The sequence below is a fragment of the Varanus komodoensis genome, unplaced genomic scaffold, assembly GCF_004798865.1.
Source record: "Varanus komodoensis strain SLA01 unplaced genomic scaffold, ASM479886v1 scaffold6_4, whole genome shotgun sequence".
In the NCBI taxonomy this organism is placed as follows: Eukaryota; Metazoa; Chordata; class Lepidosauria; order Squamata; family Varanidae; genus Varanus; species Varanus komodoensis.
This window is the reverse complement of record NW_025336347.1, coordinates 18,597,914-18,616,391: the sequence shown is the minus strand read 5'-3', so window position 1 is coordinate 18,616,391 and position 18,478 is coordinate 18,597,914. Positions and strand designations below refer to the sequence as shown.

General features: G+C 47.7%; 1 protein-coding gene across 1 annotated transcript in view; it reads left to right on the top strand.

The window, feature by feature from the left end:
* Positions 1-18,478, top strand: part of LAMB2 (laminin subunit beta 2) — a 65,036-nt gene that overhangs the window by 22,296 nt on the left and 24,262 nt on the right. The window contains exons 8-19 of the mRNA XM_044451814.1: positions 433-553; positions 2,097-2,285; positions 5,169-5,348; positions 7,324-7,436; positions 7,512-7,591; positions 8,353-8,488; positions 9,999-10,157; positions 11,559-11,686; positions 12,809-12,929; positions 13,064-13,256; positions 14,569-14,712; positions 17,010-17,241. Coding sequence (XP_044307749.1) covers positions 433-553; positions 2,097-2,285; positions 5,169-5,348; positions 7,324-7,436; positions 7,512-7,591; positions 8,353-8,488; positions 9,999-10,157; positions 11,559-11,686; positions 12,809-12,929; positions 13,064-13,256; positions 14,569-14,712; positions 17,010-17,241 — 1,796 coding nt within the window. The remainder of the gene's footprint in view (positions 1-432; positions 554-2,096; positions 2,286-5,168; positions 5,349-7,323; positions 7,437-7,511; positions 7,592-8,352; positions 8,489-9,998; positions 10,158-11,558; positions 11,687-12,808; positions 12,930-13,063; positions 13,257-14,568; positions 14,713-17,009; positions 17,242-18,478) is intronic.

The window sequence follows — 18,478 nt, the reverse complement described above, 5'->3', positions numbered from 1 at the left end:
CCTTCTGCTAACAAAGGGGAGAGACGGGGAATTATGCTGAACTCTGAAAATTTGCACTCTGACCACTGGAATATAATCTCCCTGTATTATTTGAGATTTCCCCCAAATGCACCCATTCTGAAGCTTATCATAAAAAATTAGAGTAACACTTTTTAGAAAACAATTTCTGGAGGATGCCAGCAGACGCCAAATGCCACTGTTGAGCGGCGATCTCCTGAGGAGGCATGATATATACAACCCACATGGCCTTTGCCTCTGTAGGTGGGCAGAAAGGTAACGAGTGGGGCACAGCAGGCCGGGGGAGGCACTGGATGTTAGTAAGGAATGCTGAGGACTGTCCAGAAGCCTGGCCATCTACACAGGCTGGAGAGCAGCATTTCCCATTCACTGTGGGTGGGGCCTGCTTTGCGCCCCTTATTTCTTCACCAACAGGTGCATGGCCGTTGCGTCTGCAAGCACAACACAAAAGGACTGAACTGTGAGCAGTGCGACAGCTTCTACCATGAGCTTCCCTGGCGACCAGCCGAGGGGCGTCGTACCAATGCCTGCAAAAGTGAGTACAAAGGTGGCATGTCCAGAGGCAATGCTAAGATGAAGAGCCGAGCAGCTGGGAGGCCAGTAGTATTTGCAACTGGGGAATATGTTCCCAGTTGGTGGAGCAGGGGTGTGGAATATCAAACCTGAGGGCCACGCACACCTGCTAGAATGCAGCCCCTGAGAGTCTCTGGAATTGCTTCTGTACTCCTGAAGCAGGAGGTGCTACTTCAAGAGCATACTGGGGAAAGAGATGGCTGGGCTCCCCTCATTTGGCACTTTGGTGGTTTGCCATGACCTGCCAAATAGCAAGATCTGCAGCAGAGGCCCTTTTGAGGGCACCATTACCCTTGGAGGCCTGTTTGCTGGGCAAGCATGGAAAGGCCCTCTTCTGTGTTGCCCTCAAGCTATGGAATATGCTTCCTTGAGAATCGCATTTGCCCTGCATGGCCTCGGCCTTTAGAAAGACTCATCTTTTCCATTTGGCCTTTCAGAATGTGTAGTTTTCAAGTTTTTCACTGCTTCCAGTGTTCTTGCTTTTATTGTGTTAGGGTAGTATTTTTAAAAATTGCTGTGCACACTAGCAGAAACGGCACTATAGAAATATTAATAAGAAATAAATCAGTCTAGTGGCTACAGGAACAGAATTGTCTCTTCCAGAAGGAGGCAGGAGGAGGCAGCTACCTCTGTAGTAAATGTGGCTTGCATGGGTCAGGGAGGTCACAAAAAAAGCAGCGATTTCTCATTTATTGCATATAATTTTATGTGTGGAAGCAGCAGGAAAAAATTACACTGTTATGTTTTCATGTGTGAAAATTGGAAACTGGAGAATATATGTCTTAGAGATTGCATCAGCCTGCCACTCCATCTTCCAGATCATGCAGCCTTGGACAAACAGATATTTGCGTGATTTTTCTCACAACGGTGTATACATCAAAGCCATTGCTGTGTAGAATAGCACTGCATGACAAACAAACGGGAATGGCGAGGCACATGGGGATTGCTCAGGGCTTTCAAATTGGTCGGCAACGTTTTGTTCATCCTTGTGTACGGTGGCCCCAAGAGGAGGGACTTTCAGTTTCTTCAGTTTCACGGGGAAGTCAGTAAGAATTTTATTTCTGTATTTAAACTGTTTTCATCCCACTTCCCAGCCAAAAAGCCTCCAGGACAGCTTGCGTGCAATCAGTAAACAAGACAGCCCTTGCTTGCAGGCTTACAATTTAAAGAGGCTGGATTCTGGAAGTAAAAGGAGTGGGAAGGGAAAAGAGAATAATTAAGACGTCTTTTTCACCAAGGCTGGGGGGAATGGCCCTTTCGCCCTTCTCATCCTCAGTAAAATATTGAATATATTCTAAGAGCATGTTTACATAAATGTTGAGAATATTCTGGCAGCAGGAATAATGAACTTTGTCTGTGTGGGGGTAATGCTGGCCGCATGTGTTTTCGGGTGGCTGCTTCTCCTGGGTGGCTGCTTCTCCAGGAGGGGTGCATTTGAGGGGGGGGGGGACTTTGGACACAGGTGTGTAGGCAGTGCTGTTGCAGCCCTTGTCATCTTCTCACAGAGTGCAACTGCAACGAGCACTCTCACCGGTGTCACTTCGACATGGCGGTGTTCCTGGCCACGGGCAACAGCAGCGGCGGAGTCTGTGACGAGTGCCAGCACAACACCATGGGCCGCCACTGCCAACTCTGCAAGCCCTTCTACTACAAGGACCCCACCAAGGACATCCGTGACCCCAATGTGTGCCGTGGTGAGGACGTGTTGAGGGCAAGGAGGGCAAGTGGGAAACGGGGTTGGGCAGGATCTTCGTGCTTGCGGGGTTGGGAGAAACCTCTCAAGGAGAGACTGCAGCGTCCAGAGCTGGGAAGGTAGTGCTAGATAGGGAAGGGTGGTCATGCAACATGGCTTCTGCAAAAACAGGTCCTGCTAGACGAGCCTTGTGGAATCTTATGACAAGGTTTCGAGGTGGCTAGAGACAGGGGGCGCAGTGGATGTGGTGTACCTGGATTTCAGCAAGGCCTGTGACAACGTGCCGCATGATCTCCTGGTTGAGAAATTAAGGAGTTTGGAGATAGACCGATGCACTGTCCGATGGATTAGGGCATGGTTGACTGACCGAAACCAGAGGATAGCTATTAGTGGGGAATCATTGGGATGGCAGCCAGTGATGAGCAGGGTCCCCCTACACTCTGTCCTAGGACCAATCCTGTTCAATCTTTTCATGACCTGAAAGAAGGAATGATCAAATTCACAGACAATACTAAAATGGGGGCGGTGGCCACAACTGAGGAACAGCTACTCCAGATCCAGAAGGATCTGGACAGACTGTGGAAGTGGGCAGGGGACAAGAGGATGGTGTTCAACGTGGATAAGTGCAAGGTCTTGCAATTTATTTATTTTTTATTTGGAATTTTTGTATGCCGTACCATTTGCATAAGCCTCGGGACAGCTTCCAACATATAAATAAATATCTATACAAATACGTATAAAAACTGGAAGCATCCTGGCATAATAATTTAAAACCAATAAATAAAATCAGAAATTTGGGCATAGGAAAGGGTGTCATAAGTGCAAGTTAGGGGAGAAGTGACTGGAGAGCAGCACTTGTGAAAGGGACCTCGGGGTGCTGGTCAACTGAGTCAGCAATGTGTTGTGGTGGTCAAGAGGGCGAACGCCACCCTTGGTTGCATAGCCAGAAGCATGGCTTCTAGATTGAGAGAGGTATTACTGGCATTCTATATGACTCTGATGTGCCTGCAACTGGAGTATTGTGTTCAGTTCTGGACTCCACATTGCAGGAAGGATATAGCCAGGTTGGAATCGGTGCAGCGTAGGGCCACAAGGATGGTGGCTGGGTTGCAGGAAAAACCATATGAGGTGAAACTGAGGGAACTGGGTCTTTTCAGCCCAGAGAAGAGGAGACTCTGAGGGCATATAGGTACATGAGGGGTGTCACATGGAGGTGGGTAGAGACCTGTTTTCCTCTGTGGAAGAGGGCAGGACAGATTCCAATGGAGCAAAGCTCAGGCAACCCAGGTTCCATTTGGATGCCAGGAAGCACTTCCTGACAGTCAGGACCTCGAGGGTGTGGAATGGGCTTCCACGAGATGTCGTTGAGGCCCCATCGGTGCGGGTGTTCAAGGATAGGCTGGACGTCCACATGGTGGGCATGTTGTGAACGGAGCCAGCTGATGCCGGAGGTCAGACTAGATGGCCTGGGAGACCCCTTCTGACTCGCTCTGTTTCTATGTTTCTACTGGGGTCTTCAGTGGATACAGCAGGTCTCACTTGCCTCACTTGCCCCTGGAAGGAGGATGTATTCTCCCACTTAGTCTCATTTAGATGCTAAGCCTTTGGACTTGCGTTTCAGTTTTTGCTTCGAGCCAGTGTGCCTAGGTCCTTTCTTCCTTTGCCACCGTTTTCCTAAATGTGGCAGGTTGCATTTGAACAAGACAGAGCTGCAAAACTTCCCAGTTAATGGCTGGTTTTCAGTAGCATTGGCATCAAAACTAGGCACAGCTGGGCACCTGCTGAGGACCAAGACCCTGTAGGGGCCTGTTGACAAGACCGCACTGGGCTCACTGCTGCTCTCCGCCCTTGCACACTGCTCACTCACCGCTCACTCACTCTTCCCTTGTCTGCTTGCTCATGGGTTCTCTGAGGATCAGGCAGGCAAGTGGTAACAAGGATGAGAGAGAGAAAAACATTCAGTAGCAGATCGTGTCAGTGGTGGTGTGACGAGGGAGCCCTCAAAAACCTGGAGCCAGCACAGTGCTGTTTAATGCATGCAAAGGGCATTGGTGAATGGACCACTGGTAGGGCCTTTGAAATACTGAGGTAGCCTTGGCACACGCTCCTGAAAGCACAAGCCTCTGCTGTACAGCAGCAGCACAGACTCTTATGTGAGGATCTGCAAGGTCTGATTGCCCAGGATCTGATTTCAATAGCTAAACTTGAGCCTCTAAAACCCAAGTCTTTATTGTGCATTTGCTGGGATCTTTTTCCACATCTGACTTCAGGTTGGTTGCCTTGAAACAGAGTAGCCTTTCTTCACTGCTGAGCTAGGAGAGGCCATCTGTGTGGACTTGGGCATAAGATTCAGCAAAATGTACTCACGTTAAGCCTTCCAGCTTTTAGTGCTAGCAATGGAAAGGCATTCATTCATTCTATCTTCTTTTCCTGGTAAGCTTAGAGATACTTTTAAATGTGTTGCACAGAAGGTGGTAGTGGCAGTGGTGGGAGAAGCCAGACTGGGCTACAAACTGAAGACCAAGGTCTGGAACCCCCATAAAATTCAATGGATAAAGCAGAGAGATTGCATAATAAAAGCCTGAAAGTTGTCAGGCAGGCTTGAGGACTAGTGCCCCTTCCTAAAAATAAAAAATAAATAAAATAAAGTAATTGTAAGTTATGCCAAGCCCTGGTTCTTAATCAAATGCGACTAGAAAGGAGCAATTCTTTTGCCTTAGCAGTAGTGTTAATCTCCCAGAATGTTACAGGATTGTATTCTTCTTCTTAGGTTAGATGGTATAAGCAAAATGTTCCCAGCCACTGACTTCTTTTTGCAGTTTAAATCATGGCATCTGTTTGGTGTGTACCCTTGACAACCCCCCTTATCCTCTCTGCCCCACAGCTTGTGACTGTGACCCTGATGGCACATTAGATGGCGGTGTGTGTGACACACATGATGACCCAAGTCTCAGGCTGATCGCAGGACAGTGTCGCTGCAAGGAGCACGTGCAAGGAGTGCGCTGCGACAAGTGCAAGCCTGGCTTTTTTGGACTGAGCGTGGAAAATCCTCAAGGCTGCCAGCGTAGGTACCCATGTCCCAGGAGGATTTGTTGGGCCGGAGTCATTCCTCTTTATTCTCATCCATCTGTTTTTGTAACTTTCCATTGATCAAAATGAAAGCAAAACAAAAAAACCTTAAAAATTAAAATAAGATAACATGCTAGTTTTCTTACATGATTGTGATAGATACAAATGAAATGTATATCCCTGTTTATTTTATGTAAAATGAAATGCACTAACCATAGGCTTAGTTATACAGAGGTTTCGACAAAAGCTGACCAAACAGACCGCCTGTTCAAACATTGAAAGTCCTCAGCGCATTAGGTTCTTGAAGGTCTCCATTAGTCTTTTAGCTGTGAAAAGGGCAGAGAAAACCCACTTGTCCCGTTCTTCTGAGCCCACACAGGCACTATTACCCCTCCAGCAATGGGTCCAGTTGTGGGTGGGCTTCTGGAATCTCTGAACATGGCGAAGGACCTGCTTTAGCCACAGAGGGTGCCTCCTCTATTGGCTGTGCTAGCTGGAGATGATGGGAGTTGCAGTCCAACACATCCGGAGACTACCATTTTGGGGAAAGCTGTGGTCAAGCAGGTCAAGGACATGCAGGTTTGAATTCTCCCGCAGCTGCAAAGATCACTGGGTTACCCTCAGCCTGTCTCTCAGGGTGAAAGTAGATAAAGCATCAAAGATGTGATGACATTCCCTGCCCCTGGGGCTTAAGGTCGGTGGCTGCAGGTGCAATCTAGCAAAGGCTGGTCAGTTATCTGTTGGGACAGCTGTAGTCACACCATGCATTGCAGTGCATTGCAGATCCTGCATGGACTACAGCAAGAGTGAACAGAAGGTAGCTGTCCAGATGCCGTGGACTTTGACTGGCCAAAGGCCCTGCTGCAATGGCTGGTGGTCAGGAGTTCTGGGAGTTGAAGTCCAAAGCAGCTGGAGATTTGCTCTCTGCCTGCCTCAGGAGTAGAGGACCGTCTGATTCTGTCTTTATATGAATCTATGATTTTCAGTGTATTCTCACCTTTCATGTGACCTTTTCTTTGGCTGGCAGACTAACTTTTTCTTTCTTTCTTTCTTTCTTTCTTTCTTTCTTTCTTTCTTTCTATCTATCTATCTATCTATCTATCTATTTATTTATTTAACTTTTATCCTGCCCCATTAGCCATGAGGTTCTTGCAGAGTTATTGTGAGAATCAAAAGGGATACCTTCTCCCTGCCCATCTTCTGCTCCTCAAGGGAAGACAGGAAAACAAATGGAATAAAAGTGGATGCATTTTTTTCAGACAGAACAGTAAATGTTTCCATTTTTCCTCAGTATTTCCTTCCTCACCTAGAGGAGCCCAGCCTAGAAATGGAATTCTGAGCCTCCAACAAAGTGTTCCCCAAATAGCTGAAAATACTTAACTCTTAAACCAAAAAAGTTTGGATCAGTCCAGAGAAGAGCCCTCCTCTAGGTTTCTATTTAGGTAATTGTTCTCAGTGTACAGATATGAGGCAAGCCCAGAACAGTGACTCATGCAGAGAAGAGACTGGTCATTACTTCTGAGGGATTGCTCAGGCCTCCAACCACACATAATACTGGACTGGGACAGAATTGCCATCTCAGTCCACAGGGGTGATTGAAGCCTGGAGGATTAAGTTCTGCAGAGGTACAGCAGGCATTCTTCATCCAGAGGGGTGCTTTGAGCTCACAGGAGTGTTTAACAAATCAATGGAACAACATCAACAGGTTTGGCCCCAGCCTACACTTTGAGAATCACTGCTCTGACCTTTCCCCCACCTCTTGTTTCACCTTTTGCCACACATTTGTGATGGTGACATACTGGGCAGCACAGTGAGAGAGGCCGCCTGGGACAGGACTTAGTATGGCCGGCCATCAGGCATCAATGATGTCGTGAAGCCATGCCAGACAGAGGCATGCCGGCCTGGGCGGTGCCAGCCCCAAAGGTACTAGAGGGTGGAAGCGATCTTGCTGTGCTTGTTTGACCCACCAGGTTGCCAGTGCGACCCACGGGGGACTGTGCAGGAAGGACCCCTGTGCGATGCCATCACAGGGGACTGCATCTGCAAACGGCTGGTGACCGGTCGCAGCTGCAACCAGTGCCTGGTGAGTACCAGGCAGTCCGGCTCCTGCCCCTTGCTCCATGCTGCCTAGGCTAACGCCCACTTGGTTTCTTTTCAGCCTGAACACTGGGCGCTGAGCCCCGGCCTTCACGGCTGCCAGCCTTGCGACTGCGATGTAGGGGGCGCCCACGACAACCAGTAAGGAGTCTGCAGAGAGTGTTTTGTGTGCTGGGGTTGTGGGTCTGGGGGAGACAGGGAAAGGTGGAGAAGCAAGCAGGAGCCCAGCAAGGCCATTTGGGGTGCTTTGCAAATGGGCTCTGAGCCATCCAGGACTGGCGGGGACAAGACATGGGCTGCATGTGGCCTCCTCAGACTGCCTTGTGACTCCTGCTTGCCATACTGCCACATTTCAGCAGTGTGACAGCTGAGGAAATGGGGGGGGGGGCAGCAAAATGGGGCTATTTTAAAGCAGCAATTTGCTTTACATTTCAGCAGTAAGGCAATTGAAGGCAGAGGCCCGTTAGGCTCCAGGAGTACAGTGTGGTCCCCGATGCCTGGATGTTGTACCCCCAATTTAGGGTACTCTTGTGGAAAGAAATGACATGCAGGCAGAATGGGGAGAACAGTGTGGCAGAACCTGTTGTTTCAAAGGAGCAGATTGCTTTGGAAGGGGACTGAGGTGATAGGAGAGAGAGAACTATGCCCTCCTTTCTATCTACCTGTCTGATTATTACATTTCACATCCTGTCCCTCTTTTGTGGATCTCAGAGCAGCATGCCTGGCATTTCCAGGTGGTCTCCCATCCAGACCCTGGCTAGACCTGAACCCGCTTAGCTTCTGTGAGGCTCTGTGTGCCTTCAGAGCAGAACTCTTTGGGCTGGTGGCAGAGGAAGCAGGTAGGCCCCACTTCGTTCCCCAGGACCGTCCGCCTTCCCTGAGTCTGTTCTTCCTTGCCACAGGTGCTCCATGGAAATGGGGCAATGCCGCTGTCTCAGCCACATGGTGGGCAGGCAGTGCAACCAAGTACAGACAGGCTACTACAGCATTGCACTAGATCACTACACCTATGAGGCTGAGGAGGCACGACTTCGCCAGGTGAGGAAGGGGCGGATGGATGGGTGGATGGATGGATGGACGGACAGTGGTGGGTGGTGTTAGGAGCAGGCAGCTAGCAGTTATTACTTCCCTGGCCATGAGCTTGAGCCTTGCTGCTGGGCAGAGCCAGTGCACCGAGTGCTGCTCTTTTCAGGATGAGTTGACCTGAGTAATAGAGGAGGAAGTGGATCCAGGGCTCCAGGGACACAGTGGCAGCACTGGCACTTTTTGTTAGCATAGATTGTGATGCTATCTGCCACCCCCATCCTCCCTCCAACCTCCCTTTTCCCTCAGAGCATCCCTACAGTTCTCACAGTAGTTGGAGGAAATGCATTTTCCCAGCAACAATATGTTGTTTATTGTTGCAATGCACATTTTTGGGAGGGCTTGGTCTCATATAAGCAATTGGGGTGTATTAGCTCTGCGAAAGACCTCCTCTTGGTGGACCAGGGGTCAACAGCTGGAACAAAAGGCCCTGTTTAAGTAACCTTAGCTCCTGGCACCGTGAACTATGCACTATGCAAGCACTATGTTTGAACAGAATGAGGACTTAGCTGGTTGAGACCTTAAGTCTGTGAGTGCAGTTAGCCTATATATATCTTTGTTACATAAATAGTAGCTGTGGGAGAGCTCAAGCAGCCACAGAACTGTGGGGCTGGGGCATTTAAGGCACAATCCTATGCCTGTTTAGACAGAGAGAGTACCTACAGCTCCCAGCATGTGCTAAACACTCATGCAATTGCACCCTTACACTTTTTCCTGCCCTGATCCTGAGCAAAACCAACTTTGGACCACTGTGTGTTGTCAGCATCATGATACGCAGTGGTAGTAATGTAGGGAGAAGGCATTTTGATCTGTCAAGCACTGGACAATGTTTTAGGAGAAGGTTACCCTGTGCATTAATTGCACAGCAGTGGCTTGCCATGTTAAAGATGAGGAACCTGTCAGAGAAACCTGTCATTCCCAATTCAGTGCTACAAACAAGGTGAAATACACAGGAATTTGTATCCAGGACTTTTTTACTTGAAGGTGTTCATCTGCTCTGTCTGCATTTGGTTTAGTAATAGAACTGTTGCCTTTCCTGCTTTTTTGCTACATAACCTTTAGGTGGCACTGTACTATAGCAGAATAGTCCAAATACACGAAAAAAAAACAGTGTTTTCCTTCAGTTTTAAAAGTTAAAGCATACTTTCAAAACTCACTGGAAGTGCTCTTAAGACACAGAATTGAAACTGGAGGGTCATGACATTGTTTAACAAACCTATAAATCTTCATGTAGAAAAGCTTTTAGGAGTAAGTACTCTAACCCCTGTGCCTGGGTGTTTGTCAGTTTTGCTCCCTCACAGATTCATATTAATTTTTAATAAGTTCTTATCAAAAAACAAACTGAACAAAAATCTCACCAGGAGACAGGCAGGACTGGGCCATTAGTTAAGCCATCACAATGCTTGCTGAGTGCTTAGCATGTTTTCTTGATGGAGGAGTTACTTGTATTTCTGTCTTTTGTAAGGGAGCTGAAGTGGTCGAGCGAGTGCACCTCACAGGCCGCCCCACCACATGGACGGGGCTTGGTTTTGCACGAGCATTGGAGGGCAGCATAGTGGAGTTCCACATCAACAATATCCCCTTCTCCATGGAGTATGACATCCTGCTGCGCTATGAGCCTCAGGTACCCACTTTTGGACATACCGACCCTGTGCCAGATCCGTACACCCACCTCTGCATTGCACGGAAATAAGTAAATTGGGGATCTACCAGTTTTTGAAGTCCAGTTTTCACATTCCAATACAGAATATAGCTGTCTGTTGGCCAAAATTATAAAATGAAGGGTTCAGATTTTTGCTTGAAGTATAGTATAAATATATTTCAGGATAAGAAATTGTTTGTGTTTATATATTTATACACAGGAAGCTCTCGCTCTCTCTATTAAGGTTGCATCGATTTACGATTCTGCAAGAAATAATGCTTTCCAGTTTTAAAAAATCCCCCCTCCCAATTTTGGCTTTTGAAAATTGAAAGCCTTGACTTTCAGCTCCAAGATATGTGAATTGATTGGAATTTTGTTTCAGCTTTGCCCTTGGTTTCCAATTTTTCCAAATCTCCTCTTGGCTACTCATGCACTTTGGTTTCCCCATGTGCTTTCTCTTGCCCTCTTTTCTACTCTGATATGTGCTACAAGAACCTAACTTTTTTCTCACCACCACCCCACCCTATTCCTGTGGCTTTAACTGCAATGTGCTATATGAAAATAAAATAAGGAAATGATTTCACATTATGCTATTTCCATGTTGTGAAAACCTTCATCTGCTGCTTCCACCCCTCCAACACAAACACACAAAAGGCTGTTAAAATGCAGGGGCGGGTCTGGGGAAAGCCATTGGCAATCCTTATTTGGACACTGTAGGATCACACTTCCCACTTGTCTCTTGTCATGCAAGGCACACCTGCCAAAATCCCCACTTCTACACAACCCTTAAAGATGCAGGAGCCTTGTCCTCTTTTTTCCCATCTGGCCAGCCTTCTTGGAATGGTTTCTGCAAATGTGTGTCATCTCAAAGTAAAGAGGGGTGAGTAGCAGTCCAGTCCTTTCACTGAAAATTGATCTTTTCCATTTAGCCATAGTAAAAAGAGGGACGCCCAGAAAGTAGATTTGCACTGAGAGTCTTAAGGAGAAACTAGATCCTCCTGCTGATACACCTCAGAAAAACCTTCCTCTATTTCACCTGCAGTCTGCCCTGCATTGTTTTTCATTATGCTCTGGCCTTGTGCCTGATGCCTTGGACCCTTTCAGCCCCCTGGTTGTGGGGACTCTCACCTTCTTCATCCATACATTGATCTGAGACCTCAGCTTTAAATGCTGTCTCTGAGGTGGCACCGCATCTCCTTTGATGTCGAAAATGGCCTCTGAGGCTCTGTCTTCTTACACTTGACTCGAGAGGCTTTGACCGTAGAAAGTTGTCTCTGGGCTGGCACTGCCTTTCCCTTGCCCGGCTGGATTCCCACAGGCATTCCTTGAGCCAAAACCCCATCCAGCCGGGTAGTTCCATGAGCAATGCTTTCCCCTCTGCAGCTGCCTGAAAAATGGGAGGAAGTGAAAGTGTCTGTGGTTCGACCAGGGCCCATCCCCACCAGCAGCCCGTGTGGAAACACCATCCCTGCCGATGATCTGATGTCTACACCTCTGTCACCCACATCTCGGTGAGTGCTGAGAAACCAGGAATGACAGTGCAATATTATTATTATTATTATTATTATTAGTAGTAGTAGTAGTAGTAGTAGTAGTAGTAGTAGTATATTAGCATTTCTATACCACCTGTTCTCTCTATACATATCTACTTAGACATATCCCACTTATGACTGGGTTTTATTCCCAAGTATGTGTGGATTTCAGCATTAGCAGTAACTTGATTTTGTAGGTGAGAGGATGTATCTCACACTGAAGAGATGGCATGTTTTGAAAATTTGAACAATGTAAAAATATTCATACTGTCTGTGTTTGTTTTAGATTCTGCATGCCAGATAAAGGGCAACTTTAAATGTGTTTACATATATATGATTTAACAGATTTATTGCAGTGTGTAAGCTTTCTTTTTCTTAAAAAAAGCTAACAATTTATGCATGAATGACACTGAAGACTTGTGCCAAACAAAACAATGTAAATTAAATATTTGCTGCATTCTTTTTTCTCGGCATAATTTATATTGTTTCCAAGACTGACATTTTCAAAGCCAAGCTCTGCTTGACACCAAAAAGGGATTTCACAAGGTAATAGATGTCCCTTAAAGGAAGAAATTGGGGTGGAGGCAAAGAAAGGCATACTGGCTGGTGACAAGTGGCCATGGATAATGCGCAAGCAAGATTTTCTGGAAGTTATGCTCAGCCTTATATTTTCTGATTCTGTATTTCCAAGCTTCAGTCTGTAATTATGAGGACTACAGACTTTTTAAAAAGAAGTACAACAATACTTTTTGTGTGTGTGGAGTAAATCAGTGGGCAAGTGAAATCCACACCTTGCTCAAATGAGCAGTGGCAGAGATGCTTCCCTCTTTCCTCCTGCCCACCCTCCATGGCCACCTAAACAGTCTGATGCTGAAGACAGCATTCTTTTTCCATTACCAGCAGCAGGCAGAGAAAGCTGCTTGGATGTGCCAGCCACTTAGCACTAGCACTTGAAGTTTCCTCTTCCTACTTGGGATTCCTTCTCGGTAAGAGTCTCCTTTTCCTCCTTGGATTCAGGAAATGGCTGTAGGCTCCCCACACTATGAAAACGCAAGTAGCCACACTCCCCCTTTGATGCAAGCCAGCCCTCTCATTCTGCAGGTATGTGGTGTTGCCGCAGCCAGTCTGTCTGGAGCAAGGGGTCAGCTATACCATCCGGGTGGAATTCACCCGCTATGGAGGACGTGACCATTTGCAAGGCGCTGCAGTCCTGTTGGATTCTGTAAGTACTGAAGGGTGGAACCCTGCCTGGCATTTCCTGTAGGAAGCACCATAGCCTGCTGGAAGAAACAGCTGCCAATGACACAATATCCTAGTTTCTTTCTCTCTCTCCTTCTCATTTTCCTTCCTCCTAAGCTGGTACTTATGCCACGTTACTCCTCCCTGGAGATGTTCATTGCTGGAGACGCCTCCTCCATTGCCCGCAAGGAGAGCTTTGAGCGCTACCGCTGTGTCCAACAAGCTCGGCCCGTGGTTAAGATGCCTGCCCCAGAGCCTTGCGTCAACTTGCTCACCAGCATGTCAGCCGTCATCCACCAGGGAGCACTGCGTGAGTGTTAAACTTGACCGGCCACAGTAGAAAACTTGTTTCCGCACTACCCACAGAAATCTTGACAGGACAGGCCCTTCCCTACTTGCACCCTGGGAAGGGTTCAAGGACTGTACTGGAAATGGTGGGAATGGGGAGAGATGAAATGTTCCCAGAGATGCATGGCAAGCAGAAAAGAAATTCTCCTTCTCCACCCCTGTGCAAGAATATGTGTACAGGTGGGGCTCCCCTTGCCAATTCAGCTACTTCTGTCAAGAAACAGTGAGCACAGATATGCTGGGGGTGTACCGTTTATTCAGTATCCGGGGTGGGGGGGGGGATACATGGAGCATGTAGGTAGCTCATGAGGGACTACAAAGATGGAGTCTGTACACTATTAGTTATATACAGTTTCGGGGAGTGGGGAGATCACATAAACAGTTTGCTAGAGGCACACGAGAATAAAACAAAAGGGTTGAATGATTTAAGATAAACTGCACAAAAGGAGGGAGTTTCAGGACATGCATCTATCAGCATATCTGAGGTGCATGTAGGAAACAAGACCTGCAACATGGTTTCCCGATCAGATCAGGTTCCCACTTTAACACACCTAAAGCTGTTCTTACAGAGTCAGGCTCTCAGCAGCCATATTATGGCAGAGCTTTCGCTCATTTTGTCTGGACACTTCTCCCCATTCCGTTCTGGGGTAGGGAAGCTGCGGTGTACTTCATCGTCCTGCACAGGCCTGGGGTCCACATATGGGTGAGTGGCTGGCAGGGGCCTGCTTGCTCATAGCTGTCACACAGCAGTACGAGGACTGAGCCCCAGGGAGTGAGTCTAGCATAGCACCAAATGCATGGTCAGGAGACGGCCCAAACACAGGAAGCTCTAGAAAAGGACCAGATTACCAGGGAAATAAAAAGGTACACACATGTGCCTAGCTCTCCAGTGCTAGAAATAATGACCGTTATGCCTGTGCCAACTGGGGAATGGACTGTTCATGAGGCAGTCCTGTCCTCAGGTGGATGCTTTTGCAGCCTCGAGACAACTCTCTTCCCTGGGTCTGGGTGACTGCTCAGCATCGACCTCCAAATCGGAGAAGGCGCTGACGAAGACTTGCAGGGAACTGCTGGCAGTCGCCTCCCGTGAGGGCTGAGTGTGTCGTGATAGGTCCCTCAACACAGGCGGCTGCTCCATAATGCTTGGCCTGAGAGGTGTCCCAGATCGCCCTCCAAAGAGTTCTTCAAACAGGGCACAACAGTAGCAAAGGGGCACAACTTTTCCTGCTTCTTCCCTTTTGTTGCCTGCTGTTCCTTTCCCCTTTGTCCCTTAGCTTGCCGGTGCAACCCCCAGGGATCGCTGAGCTCCGAGTGCAACCCATTGGGTGGACAGTGCCAGTGCAAGCTTCATGTCATAGGCCGCTGCTGTGAACGCTGCTCTCCTGGCACCTTTGGCTTTGGGCCTGCTGGCTGCAAAGGTGAGTGCATTTCAAGTTCTGGGATCGTCTCTCCCCTCACAACACCTGTCGTCTTCCTTTTGTTTTTCAAGTGCAGCCCAGGGACTGCTTCCTGGGTCCACTCCGGACAGATGAAGTCACCCCAGTGTGAAAATATTGCTTGAAATTTATGGGAGCAGCTAGCAAATTGCAGGTGTGGAGCAGAGGCTGTGCAGAGGATAAGGGCTAAGTGTTCTCCCTCCCCCTTCTCCTTTTTCACTCATAGCCGCCCTCTCCTGGAACAGCTTTCTGGGATCCATACTATGCTCTGGGTTAGACACATATCTAAACTAATTTTCTTAACCTCACTGCATTTATTTTGGGTAAAAAAGCAGCTGGAGGTCTGTAATACGTGTGTGTCCGTGTGCACACATGCTGTTTTCCTTGTGATGAAAATCATTCCTCCTGCACTATTTCGCTCCACACCACCCCATTTGTTATTTGCTACAACCAGAACCTTTAGGGTAAAAGGCACAGATAGGCGGTCCTCTTGGTACTGGATCCCCAGTATGGATCAGGGTAGGTTCTGGACTGAGGTTTGCAGCTGCCTGCTGTCCAGAAAAAAATGACAGAGTTAAACATGCTTGTTTGAATATATGATTCATATCCTGTATTGTCAGGTCCTAAAAAGGGCAGTAGCATGAGTCATGTATTAGCCATGTATGTGCACATGCTGTAGTGAAGGCAGAGCTTCCTGTGCAATTTGACTTTCCGGCCTCATGTCATGCCCTCCGGTACATTTTAAAAACTATTCTGCCTTGCTTATTTGACCTACCTGGCTGTCACGATCCAGTTGTCTCCCTCTAACAGGAAAAAGCACCACACCAGCATTTCTTTATTTAATGACCTTTATTGCTAGTACACAAAGCCTCTGAGCATACACCAAGTGAAATGCTGAACCCTATCTACTGCTCACTACTCAAAGCTTCTCTTATGAACCCTTCTGTGTGCCAGCCCAAGATGAGGGGCACTGCTGAAGTGGGCTCATTGGTGCTCCCCCGCCTGTGCCCCCAGCTGGGCTTTGCACCAACTTTGGCACCTGGTCAATGCCTGCAGGCTCCCCATTGGAGGAACTGGCTAATTCCGCATCCTGCCCTGCGGGTGTTACCTCGGCACTTTGTCCAGGCTCAGGTTGGTCTGAGACCGCCTCCATCTCCACGTCCCACCACCCTGCAGGTAGTAACTCTTCAGTTTTCCCAGGGGAGAGTTTCTGTGGATGCTGAAGTGTCCTTGTGCTAATCTCTTCCTGTGGCAACCCCTGTCTGGTCCCAAGAGCTTGAGGCTCAGCTTGAGGTTGCACTGTTTAACAAACAGTCTTCCCTTCAGCTTCAGAGTCTGAATCCTCATAATAATGCTCATTGAGCGCTTCGCACAGGTGTGCCTGAACTTTGGCAGACTGTGTGTGCACAACACTGGATTATTTTCCTAGACTGATCTTGAGTATATTGCCAGTGGAATGAAGGATATCCCATGAGCTTTTCCAGATGTACCCATATAGCGTGCGTGTGTGGTTTCCTTTCCTCATATATTGGACTGTGTCATGATATCTCTTCTCAAGGCAACAGATGGTACTGGGTACTGTGTGGCATGTGCCAAATGTTTTTACCACAGTTTTTATGAAACAAAAGCAGCTGTGCATTGAATGTGGCCTTTAACTTATCTGATTGCATTCTCACTGTTCTTCTTTATCATGCTATTAAAAGAAAACCTCTGCAAAAAATCAGTTTATTAGGTCCAGGAGAATGGGCATACAAGCATATATATTATGCAAAATAAGAACATTTTCCTGCTGTGGTTTACCTAACTGAATGAGAACAAAGATTGAATAGTCGAGGTACAGATTATGAACCATCTGTGCAAGAAAATTGGATGTACAGGGAACATGGTACATTGTGGGTGGGCTCAGGACCTGAGCAGCATGTACACCATTGCATTTCTGTTGGGAGGGCGGGGGGAGGAGGAGAATGAGAATCAGGGACGGCCCTGCTATCAGGGTGAGTAGGGCAGCTGGCACAGGCAGCCGGTCCTCTCTGGGGGAACAGTGATGAGATGTTGCGGGGATGTGCCTGCCTGATGGCCTACCCCGTCCTCCTGAGCTAACCTGGGCAGGACACTGTCCTGTCACCAGCGTGGAAGTATGGTTCCACTGCCAGTGCCCACTATGCCCAGCTTCTGTGTGTGGTACGTGGGGAGGGCCCTGTCTTGTCCTTCATCTCAGGCAGCAAAATATCTTGGGAGTGGCCTGATGTACTCACAGCCGTTTTCCCTGCTCTTTGCAGCATGCCAGTGCAACAGCGAAGGGTCCTTGAGCAGTTTCTGCAACAACTTCAATGGGCAGTGCCCGTGCCGGCCGGGAGTCTTTGGGCCTCGCTGTGACCACTGCCAGCCTGGACACTGGGGTTTCCCAAACTGTCGCCCGTGCCAGTGCAATGGGCGCGCAGAGGAATGTGACCCACAGACGGGCAGCTGTTTGCACTGCAGAGGCCACACAGAGGGAGAGCGATGCCAGAGGTGAGGGGAAGGCACCAGGAATTCTGGGACAGCTGAAGCAGAGGCACACAATACCTGGATGTCTCAACTCTGAAGCTGCAAAGGGAAATGTTTTGTGGTTGTACCAGAGAGCCAGTGTGGAGGAATGGTTAGAATGCTAGACTGAGACTAAGGAGACCTGGATCCTAGGCTCCACTCAGCCAAGACTTTGCGCCAGTGACTGGGGGATTTTGGGCCAGTCACTGACACTCAGCCTAACGTACCTCACAGAGTTGTTGTAAGGATAAAGAGGGGGAATGTTTGTTTGTTTGTTAAATTTATATATCTGCCTGTTTCTTTAAAGAACTCAAAGTGGCTTACATCATTTTCCTCCATTCATTATGATGGAAGCTGCCTTGAATTCTCTGCAGGAAAAAGATGGGATATAAATATAATAAGTGAATTAAAATTAACCTCATTGTGACCTACAGCAGCCCACATTAACCCATTGCTGTCCAAGCTTGTTGAACTCAGGCTTTCAACACTATTTATTTATTTATTTATTTATTTATTTATTTATTTATTTATTTATTTAACTTCTATGCCGCCCCATTCGCCGAAGCCTCGGGGCGGCTCACAGACATAAATAAACTTCGTTAAAATAATATAAATTAACAGTATAAATTAATACTAACACTAATAGAATAGCATATGACCAGGGTCTCAGGGCTACCTCTAGTAAAAATACAGCAAGTGAAGAATGCTCACAGTGCAAGAAAAAGGAAAATATATTATGAAACAGCATGCTGACATATAACAGAGAATAAATCAGATAAAAGCTATCCCACATTAACAGGCCTTGGAAAATGAAATGAGGTCTTCACCTAGTATCACAGGGATGCTGAGGGAGGTGTCAGGCAAGCCAGGTACCGTGCCTGAAGGAGCCCTTTTGATAGTAGCCTCCTCCGAATTCTGTATCTTTACCTGGGGTAGGACCTCCAAAGAGAAACAAAAGGTCACAGAAAACACATATAGAGACAGGAAATTGATCAGGTGCCCCAGAGGGTCTTTTAGATATTCCTTTTTCAGTTTTAACATAGGAGATGAGTTATAACATATTGACATGGAAGTAGACTCGTACATAACCTGTGTGCGTTTTACGCCTCCTGCCTTCCCCACTTGAATGCCTGCCCCAACCAAGCCCAGATTCTGTGATGTGCATGATTTGCATGACTTTGCCCACTCCTGCTCTGCTCATGGGAAGCATTTCCTAGACCTC